At 44.5% G+C, this 9,750-nt stretch overlaps 3 protein-coding genes across 3 annotated transcripts in view; 1 reads left to right on the top strand and 2 right to left on the bottom strand.

Annotated features, from left to right (window-relative positions):
• The window catches only part of LOC121302159 (collagen alpha-1(I) chain-like), an 11,006-nt gene extending 8,063 nt beyond the window's left edge, over nucleotides 1-2,943 (top strand). Inside the window, exons 2-8 of the mRNA XM_041231978.1 lie at nucleotides 169-448; nucleotides 798-827; nucleotides 1,429-1,463; nucleotides 1,811-1,903; nucleotides 2,111-2,185; nucleotides 2,556-2,600; nucleotides 2,869-2,943. Of these exons, the coding sequence (XP_041087912.1) occupies nucleotides 169-448; nucleotides 798-827; nucleotides 1,429-1,463; nucleotides 1,811-1,903; nucleotides 2,111-2,185; nucleotides 2,556-2,600; nucleotides 2,869-2,943 (633 nt within the window). The remainder of the gene's footprint in view (nucleotides 1-168; nucleotides 449-797; nucleotides 828-1,428; nucleotides 1,464-1,810; nucleotides 1,904-2,110; nucleotides 2,186-2,555; nucleotides 2,601-2,868) is intronic.
• A 580-nt stretch (nucleotides 2,944-3,523) lies between these two features.
• LOC121302160 lies at nucleotides 3,524-5,888 on the bottom strand. The gene is made up of 5 exons (XM_041231979.1): nucleotides 5,856-5,888; nucleotides 5,611-5,751; nucleotides 4,779-4,896; nucleotides 4,153-4,379; nucleotides 3,524-3,699 (listed from the first exon to the last, which is right to left on the bottom strand). The coding sequence occupies exons 1-5, from the start codon at nucleotides 5,886-5,888 to the stop codon at nucleotides 3,595-3,597; spliced, it is 624 nt and encodes a 207-aa protein (XP_041087913.1). The 3' UTR covers nucleotides 3,524-3,594.
• Nucleotides 5,889-5,995: 107 nt separating this feature from the next.
• LOC121302192 lies at nucleotides 5,996-8,046 on the bottom strand. The gene is made up of 3 exons (XM_041232009.1): nucleotides 7,928-8,046; nucleotides 7,052-7,267; nucleotides 5,996-6,426 (listed from the first exon to the last, which is right to left on the bottom strand). The coding sequence occupies exons 1-3, from the start codon at nucleotides 7,977-7,979 to the stop codon at nucleotides 6,059-6,061; spliced, it is 636 nt and encodes a 211-aa protein (XP_041087943.1). The 5' UTR covers nucleotides 7,980-8,046; the 3' UTR covers nucleotides 5,996-6,058.
• Between the last annotated feature and the right edge of the window lie 1,704 nt (nucleotides 8,047-9,750).

Genomic DNA, 9,750 nt, shown 5'->3' on the forward strand with positions numbered 1-9,750 from the left:
TTGTTTTTGTTTTGTGTTTTTTACGCTGCGCTACGATGAAAGCCACCATTTGGTGGTACCTTTAAAGTTTCACAATTTCTATGTATTTTATTATAACGCGTCTTTCTTACCACAATATCTCAAAGCGCTTTACATACCGATTAAAACAAAAGTAGTTTGTTTTTTTAGAGGCCTCTGTGTGCTACACTGTACCGGTATAGCACACGATTGCTTGTATTTAATTCCCTCGTGTGTCGTTTTTGTCTCCTCACAGTTTCAGCAGGCAACTGTCTGAAAGATGGCCAATTGTACAACGACAAAGACGTATGGAAACCCGAACCATGCCAGATCTGTGTATGTGACAGCGGAAACATCCTGTGTGACGAAGTGATTTGTGAAGACACCACTGACTGCCCCAATCCAGAGATCCCCTTCGGTGAATGCTGCCCGATCTGCCCTGATTCCGAGGGTACGTAGCATCGACTCTTCCCTCTTCAAAATCTCTACTGTGTGCGGAACAGTTTCGGGGGGGGGGTGAACATTCTGAAAGCTACATATAATATACTGTATCAAATAAACACATAAAACAAAGATACGCTTTTATTATTAGTACTATAAACATCTATAATATGCTTTCTATTTAAAACAGTGCGTGATACACCATAGTTACCTCACAAAAAAGGGAATGACGGTTACTCTGGTCTTAATTGCATCACTTCCTACAGGTAATTGCTGTAGCTCGCTGATAGCCTGATACTGCAGTGAAGATGTCGTTAAACTAATTTCATTTAATTACATTTTCTTACATTTTCTTACAGTGTCTCAGAACCAGCATACCCAGAATCGAGGTAATCATTTAACATATTTATTTATTATTGTTATTATTAATTGTTATTATTATTATTCTATTATTATTATTATTATTATTATTATTATATTATCTAGTACTATAGTAGTATTAGTAGTAATGTGTTCAGATTTAGCTTGTATTTAATTCTATTTAATTAAAGACAGCTTTTATCCATGATTGTGTACTCTAGTTCTTATCTTAAGCTCATTAAACTGTCTGGCCAATGAGCCTCAGGCAGTTGAATAAAATTATTAGTATTATTATTATTAATTATTCTTATTTATTAATATTATTATTATTATTTATATTGTATGCAGTGAATAAAAGTATTTTATATTAATATATAATCATAATAATAATAATAAGAATAATAATATATATAACAATATTTGGAACACTACCAATTGACACTTGTCTTTCATTTTATAAAATGCATACTAATATCCTTTTCTTATTTTTTCCTTTCAATCAAGACCGCCAACAGGGCCCTCATGACCAAAGGATACCGTGTATGAAGGGGAGGGCATAGTATACCGGCGGCGTAATACACTTGCACTTCATCCTAACCCTGGGGTGATCCACTGCACCTTTCATCTCAGAGCACAAGGGAGGGTGCAGGTACCCATGTAAACAGGTGGGCTTCTTTTGAAGCAAGTCACCTCTGAAAGAAAACTATTGCAAAACTCCATGATGTTTGTTCTTCTACCACTGTCATTTGGCATCAACACATTGATATACCACATTCTTAAACGCATGCATAAACACACAGCTATCTCGGTTACATTTCAACCAGTCCCTTCCATATGGGAGGAGCCATGTGATTGGGCAGTCAAGAACTTCTTCAGGAGCTCCTAAAAAATGATTTTCAAGTGAAGACCCGTTCTTTCTTCAAAGGCCCTTTCCCATAGACAGGCAGGAAACAGTAGGGAAGCAATGCTCAAGGCTTTCTTGTTGAAAATGAAATACCTTTTGTTTTCATAGGGACTTCCTGGTCCTGCTGGCAATGATGGCATCCCCGGCCAACCTGGTCTTCCAGGTCCCCCTGGTCCCCCTGGTCCCCCTGGCCTTGGCGGAGTAAGTATCGAATTCACAGAATACTAATCAATGACCTTCCCTGTGCCCACTCCCCGAACCTGACATGTTTAAATGGATCCTGAAACCCTTTCACTCACTGAAACCTTCTCTCTCTCTCTCTCGGGTGCGCTCTCGGGTCGTCCTCTCTCTCCGGTCTCTCTCTCGGGGTCTCTCTCTCGTCTCTTCTCTCTCATTGTTCCCTTTCAGAACTTCGCTCCCAAATGTCTCACGGTTATGATGAAGAAATCCGGGTGCCTGGAATGTCTGTGCCCAGGCCCAATGGTATGGATCTTGCTCTCTTGTCCCTCCTCTGTAGAGCACAGCCTGGAAGCTGCCAAGGGACCTTCAGCTAGGCAGCAAAAGCTTTGCAATAGTGTAAAACGGTATCTGGATCTATTCAAAGTAAACAAGTCTCATATCAAAGACAGAGGAACAGCAGATCAGACCCTATACATACTAGACCTAGCTAATGAAGCTGACCATTTGGAATACAGAAAGTCACCCATACCTTAATCCTTTTTGTGTAATGCAATTCATAGTAAGTGTTTCGTTAATATTGCTTCTTTAGTCTTTTTATGAATATTGGAAAATAGAGGGACAGTTATACTGATGCACCTGCTCAATATTGTTATTTTTGGTTTCCTCTCATCAGGGTCCAATGGGTCCCCGTGGTCCTCCCGGTCCTCCTGGTTCAAATGTAAGTAAAACTTTTGTTCCTACTATCAATTATTATCAACTATTAGCAGTTAGCAAAAAAGTGAATATGTATATAATCACCACCAAATCAATAAATGCATGCTTGAAGTATTTTCTTAAACATAATAAGCTTGTACATAGTTCTTGATGGATAATAATTTTACCATAATAGTGATAACAATATTGAACCAATCCTTGTCATTTCCTGCATGTGCCTTTCAAAGAATGGATTGCCTGACCTAAATATTATGTATTTGTTAAACCTTTAGGGTCCCCAAGGTTTCCCAGGCCCTCATGGTGAGCCAGGCGAGCCCGGTGCTTCTGTAAGTATCAACTACAAGTAAAACAAATCTTCTTCGTGACGCAATGATGACCTAACTGCCAGTTTACTTACCCGGGGGGGGGGGGGGGGGGGGGGGAAGCAGAGAGGTCACTGGAGTCTTTATAGCTAGAGCCAGGAGCACTTTAACATTTCACAACACCCGTTAATACCCCAGGTTTCCGCACCTGCTCGCTCGCAGGGGGCACCTTGAGCAGGGACCGGTGGGAGGGGATAGGGGCCAGCCCATGGGCTCTCCCCCCTCCACAGCGGGTTCGAGGGGGGCGGTCAAATCGACAGCTGGGGTGCAGTGCGGGCTCCGAACCGAACCTCTTGGGCTCCCCGGTTGTAGCTCGTCGTCCGAAGAACGCCGGCGGCCGTGGAGAGCCTTCCTGGAGTAACAAGAGACACTTGCTGTAATAGGGTGGAGAAGAAGCAGGACTGCGTGAACAACCATGACAAGAATACTTATTTATTTATTTTTTTTAATTGTTTAAAACACTCAACAGTTCTTATTAATACAAATTTCAGGGAACCAGCAAATAATGTTTGGTCTTGTCAGTAATTCGTATTAAACCAGAAGTGAAGCTAAATGCTCACGGTCAGTATTTATTCAGTCATGCCGCTCTCCAGGAGGGGTCTTACTCCCATCCCTGTTTAGAACAGAGTTGTTTTTTCAGGGCGCACCTGTCTGCAGAGGCTGGGTCTCGTCCCCCAGGTCAGGGAAGGGGATCCCCCCACCGGCACATAGTCCCTCACCCTCCGTCTCCCGGGGCTTCTCCTGCAGAGAGAAGAGTTAGACCAGGGGGTGCGAGACACAGGCCCTGGGGGGGCCGCACCCTTCCAGCTTCACTTCCACCCCGAGCGCTCGGCTGGTTTGACTGTTTGCTTAATTGGACACATTGATAACGTCTATCCAGACCTCAAAACATTGTATCTTGAATCCAGTGCATTTTCTAAATCAACTGTAAAAAACTGCAAAACCGGAAGAACCTGCGCCCCCACCCCCCCCACCCCTCGAGGACTGTGACCCTAGCGCCCCCCCCCGCACCCCGTCCCGTGAGTTCGCGAGAAGAAAAGCAGCTCGCCAGTAGAGTGGTCGAGATTCACGAGACGTAGTTAGAGAAAGAAAAGCAGCTCCCGAGATTCAGGACACCCCTTAATTATATCCAAGCATGCTGCTCCCAAGGACAGACCCCTAAAATAAAAAGTGTGGTGACTTTTGGGGCCCTACCTCCTCCTCCTCCTCCTCCTGCTCTGTGATTCCAGGGACCCCTGATGTAAACGGCACCCCCTCTCTCTTGGGCAGCAGCAGTGCGGGGGTTCCTGTATTCTCACAGAGCTGCTCCCCCTCAGGTGATGGTTCCAGATCTAGAAAGAATCCCCCTTTCGTCCTCTTGGGAGAAGGCTCGCTCTGCGGCCGTGCCTCTCCTGCTCTCGTCCCGGCTGCTGGGTTCACGCCTGGAATACAGGAGTCCCGGGAACACGTTAGAGACAAATCGCTCCGCTTAGTTTCCTGTAAGTGCTAGTATAATGAAAGACATCAAAATAATTTAAACAAGCAAGCAAAAAGTATGACTCAGTTTACTCTTATTTTAGTCATTTAGCAGAGGCTTTTACCCAAAGCGACTCACAGAGACTAGGGGGGTGAACTCTGCATCATCAACAACTGCTGCTGCTGCTGCAGAGTCACTTCCAATAGGACCTCGCTTGTTTTGCGTCTCATCCGAAGGACGGAGCACAAGGAGGTTAAGTGACTTGCTCAGGATCACACACAGTGAGTCAGTGGCTTATTATGAATAGAGAAAGCAGGACTGGATCAAACGGCTCTGCAACGGGAGTCTTGTTTGTTTCTCTTACTGGGGGTCTGTGCTCCAGCGAAGGGGTTCAGAGCCTTGTTCTCGTCCACAACGTAAAGAGAACTGAAGGCAGCCATCTTGTGTTTCAGGGCTGAGGAGCGAGGGGTGAAGGAGCCGAGCTGGAGAGAGAGAGAGACTCAGTTCATCACCAAGCACACCGGTCACCTCCCTGCCTCTCCAGTGAAGTGATCAGGCGCTGGGATCTTCACAATATCCTGTTGTACTTTCACTATTCAGTACCAAATCGTTATTTTCCTTGAATAACAATCCGAACACCAGCTGTACGTATCGATGCAATCTGATCCGCTGGCTTTCCACTTAACTTTCACAGCTAACAAAATCTGAGCAAGTTATCATAACAATACAATTAAAGAGAAACCAGGTGGAGGAGGCCAGTTTAAAAATGCACTCAAACAAAGTGACCCAGGCTGAAATGAGCACAGCAGCACTGCACGGGGTAACACTGCACGAGAAAACGAATGAAGAAACAATAAAATCTCTCAAATACACACACTAAATATAAACCACCAACACAACGGGTTTAAACGTTTACTCTGTTAAAATATAGATTTATTTAAAGACACATAATCTAAACATGAAACACTACTGTCCTGCTATTATGGCTTCCGCGATATCATTGTATAGTTTGATTACATGATGTTCAGTAAAATATCTAAATGATGTTCACAGTTAAATGAAACGTCGCACTGTTACAATCCTAGGAGATGCAAATCGTTTTGCTACAGCTGCACACACATCTCTCATGTGCTGCCTGGAGGCTGTTTCCTGCAGCAGTCTGAACGCACACAGGGGGGCGCTAGTGGGTTCCCTACCTCTGGGACTGGGCTGGGCTTGGAGAGGAGTCTCTGCCTGGCGATGTGTTTGATGAGGTAGTTGGTCTCGGGGGAGCCCCTGGTCCCTATGTGGACCGGCGCCGGGTGGACCGGCCGCCGGGCTTTCAAAAGAGCCCTTATCTACAGAACGGGAGAGAGAGAGAGAGCGAGAGAGAGAGAGAGACTTAGCTTCTTGCAGAACAAGATAGCTCTGTTACAAAAGTCAAAAGTTTTTTTAACTAAACGAACGCAGCTGTTATCTTGAGATTTTTATTCATTGAAATATATTTCTAGTGGCATAAATATTTCAAGATTTTTAAAAGTTTTAGAAACATTCTTTCACAAAAAAAAAAAAAAAAAACATTTTGAGAAAAGGAACAAACTTCTAACCCCCTGGGATGGGAATGAGACCCCCGCTGCACAGCAGTGTGATCCAGTCCTGGTTTCACTAGCAGTTTAATAATGAGACACACCTGAGCTTGTTACCTAGACACACTGGGGGCTGATCAAGCTGGTAGCAAAAACTGGACTGGGTGACCCTGCCGTGCCGGACCCTGCCCGCCTGCCTGCCGCTCTGCTCTCTACCTTTCACTTCCCATCGGGGGGTGAAGCTCTGTGCAGCGATGCCCAGGTCAGCCGAGGTCACCTCTGCGAAGTCGATGAGGGGGAATGGCTGGAACAGGCCCTCCGGCAAACTGGGGAAAGTGGGATCCAGATGGGCGATCCGGCTCGGAGAGAGGGAGGAGGAGGAGGGGGGTGGGGCAACGTCACCCCCCCCAGATTGCTCTCCAGAGTTCTGTCCGTTCTCTCCTGGGACTGAATCAGACAGGAAGGGAGAGAGAGGTCAGGGACACAGAGAGCAGAACAACGTGTTACACGACGAGAAGCTGGAAATCTCCCTCTGCGACGATCACACCAAGGAGGTACGAACCTCACCTTACTCCAGACCTCTGCGCTCAATAGTAGCACCTTGCTCTCCAGGGTGGTTTGTTTTGTAAGAAACGAGACTCTTAAATGATTGCAGCCCCTTCATCTTTGATTCACAGCACTTTGTGATGCATGGCCATTAAAATGGGCTTGGGACGTTTTAATTTTTTCCCTACCCAGCATATAATCTAATAATAACCTCAACCTGATCCACTAATAAATCCAAATTACAGATAGAGATAGATCAGATAGATGGATAGATAGATAGATAGAGATAGACAGATAGAATGAGACTAAATAGAATAGTAGTGGATTAATAGATTATAAAGACAGACAGATAGATAGGGGTAACAGATATAAAATAAATAATAATAATAATAATAATAATAATAATAATAATAATATTCTCAATTGGGCCTGAATATCTGGAAGATGTCACATTCTCAATTGGTTTCCGTCTGGTTTATGAATGAGCTGCAGTGAAGGCGCCAGGGTTCGGCTCTCGGACCCTCACCTGCTGAAAGCTGATCCGCGGGTACCGGGTCCAGCGGCAGCAGACCTCCCCTCTCCTTCCTCCTCCTCCTCGGGGCCGGGGGGGTCAGGAGCTGGGTGGGGGGGCTCGGTCCATTCTCCTTCATCTCCCAGCTCCGACTTGCTTCAGACAGAGACCCCGGAACCTGCTTCTTCGGAAAGACCCCCTCGGGGGGAACGCCAGCCTGCAACTCAATACCTGGAAGAAACCAGAAACAACCTTTCAGGAGCACACACGAGGTTAAAGAAAAGTGGGCTCTGATACCAGGAGCGAGTCACTGAACCTCCTTGTGCTCCGTCCTTCCGATGAGACGCCAAACAAACGAGGTCCTATTGGAAGAGACTCTGCAGCAGCAGCAGTTGTTGATGATGCAGAGTTCACCCCCCTAGTCTCTGTGAGTCGCTTTGGATAAAAGACATCTGCTAAATGACGTCTTCTAAAATAATAATAATAATAATAATAATAATAAATAATAATAATATATAATAAAAATATCCCTCTGCCATCGTCCACCACAGCCAGCCAATTGAAAAGCGACAGCATGTACCAGATACTAGCACACCGAATATGAACGGTTAACAGACATAGGGATAACAAAACTCGTATTTAAGAATCGAGACGACGGTCGCTACAGTGTATGTGCAGTATCATTATTTTTTTTCTACTATTAGAAGTCAATTGATGATGAGGAATTGAAATTCACGCGCCACCACCAACCTAAACCACAAAAAAACGCGCCGCCCAGGAGCATTTAAACCTGATTGAGATTTTGCAATGAATCACTCTTGTTTCCGTTATAAAAATATCAAATTAAAAATTTGCCATGTGCAACGCGCACAACAGCGAGACTGAACTTACCCGCATCCCTGCATCCCACAGGGACCCCTGAAGAGCCGCCAGGAAACTCCATGAGGATACACCTGATTAAAACACAAACACAGCGTGAGTCAACGACATCAGCCACTGCGCGATCACTGGACCAGGTTAGGATTCCTATCTGTGTGTCTGTAATGCAGGGACGGTATCTATTCATTTATTTATTTATTTTATGGCAGGGCAACTTCTCGAACTTCATAGAGTTCACACAAACTGTTTCACATTTTCATAAATAAATAAAAATAATAATTTGCGATCGAAGCGTGCCCCTATTATATATAATATATATATATATATATATTTATATATATATACACACACATATGTAATATATATATCAATATATATATATAATAGAGAGAGAGAGAGAGAGAGAGAGAGAGAGAGAGAGAGAGAGATGGTAGAATTATATATATATATATATAGAGAGAGAGAGAGAGAGTAGAGAGATTAGGTAATGGGTAGAATTATATATATTATACTATTATAGATATATCTATAATATATTATAATATAGTATTTAAATACACTAGACTATCTTCAGATTAGTTATGTGATCACTCTTTTCAGATTAGTGTTGATATGCTAATGCGTCTATAATTCAAATAGAAAGGTTTTATTGCACAGGGATTTTGAGAAAGGGAAGTGATGGAAAAAACCTGTATATTTTACTAACTAGTAATCAGCATTAAACTGTGCAGAGTAAGAGCTTAACAACCTCATCTGAACAGAGCACTGCATCCAAGTTGTGTTCATATATATATATATATTATATCGGTATTGTTTTAAACGAGCCCATGCTACCCGTATAGTTGAGCAGATTTAACAAACTGTATTCAGTTTCATAGCGAAATGCACACTGCCGGACGGGCCTGTGTCGCCTCCCCATTGACTCTCGACTCGCCTGCGCTCGTAGGGCAAGACTGCAAATTGCAAAGCTACACAATGAAAGATGCGTACCGATTCACAGCACTGCAAGGCGGGCTGTCGTGCGATTTCTTACAATGCAGACGAACTGCAGCACCGCTAAATGAACCGGGTTTAACACGGGACTGAATCCACCTTTAACCCGAGCACAACACAACGACAACACGGCGGAGAGGCTCACCGTTAAAACACGCATTCGCGATCGAACTATACAAATCAATCCCTATTTATAAAAGCCAATGGATAGTTTTAAAATGTGTTAAATACTCAGCGTGTGATAATTCTCTACCGGTAATCCCGCAGCAGCGCTGAGGAAATATTCAAATTCCGCTCCTCCCGCACTGCAGCGCCGCAGCGTCATATCCCTCCGCCGGGGAAACGGCAAATTCAATTCATTGCCATCTAAAATAAAACATCCGATCCAATAAATACACAAATCCCTCACTTTATGTGAAAGTTAAATTTTACCAAACAGAGATTTCCATCTCTTCTCCAAACCCTTAGGTAGGGACTATTTAATTGCCCCGATACATGCGTCCAGTTTTGTGTTGCGGATCTCGTTTATTACAAACTGACCAATCCGGGATGGGAGGGAAGGGTCATGTGCCTCTGAGTCAGCCAATGAGATGGAAGTGGGTGAATTTAATTCGAAACAGTAAATCTTGTCGCCAGTGCCGAAGTGACAGAGCCACCCGGGTGGCGGGGTGTGGGACCCGGTCGCGGGTCTGCGACCCTGTGAGGCAGCTGGGAGTGGCGTCACCCCCACCCTGGCGTCCTGTTTTGGAAAGTTTCGCACGCGTCTGCGCCCTGAGATCGCAGAGGGCGGGTAATGGTGAAAATGTCCACCCTTGCTGCATGATCGGAGTGAAGCTGCACCG

This window comes from Polyodon spathula, chromosome 29 (genome assembly GCF_017654505.1).
Source record: "Polyodon spathula isolate WHYD16114869_AA chromosome 29, ASM1765450v1, whole genome shotgun sequence".
Taxonomy (NCBI): Eukaryota; Metazoa; Chordata; class Actinopteri; order Acipenseriformes; family Polyodontidae; genus Polyodon; species Polyodon spathula.

Excerpts from the sequence above, each read along its gene's own strand:
- LOC121302160 (XM_041231979.1), bottom strand. The coding sequence starts at position 5,888 with ATGAATAAAAATCTCAAGATAACAGCTGCGTTC. Across the intron at positions 5,752-5,855 it reads TCAAGATAACAGCTGCGTTC|ATAAGGGCTCTTTTGAAAGC; the intron begins GTTTAGTTAAAA and ends CCCGTTCTGTAG. Across the intron at positions 3,700-4,152 it reads AGGAGGAGGAGGAGGAGGAG|GAGAAGCCCCGGGAGACGGA; the intron begins GTAGGGCCCCAA and ends TTCTCTCTGCAG.
- LOC121302192 (XM_041232009.1), bottom strand. The coding sequence starts at position 7,979 with ATGGAGTTTCCTGGCGGCTCTTCAGGGGTCCCTGTGGGATGCAGGGAT. Across the intron at positions 7,268-7,927 it reads TGTGGGATGCAGGGATGCGG|GTATTGAGTTGCAGGCTGGC; the intron begins GTAAGTTCAGTC and ends GGTTTCTTCCAG. Across the intron at positions 6,427-7,051 it reads CGCGGATCAGCTTTCAGCAG|TCCCAGGAGAGAACGGACAG; the intron begins GTGAGGGTCCGA and ends TGTCTGATTCAG.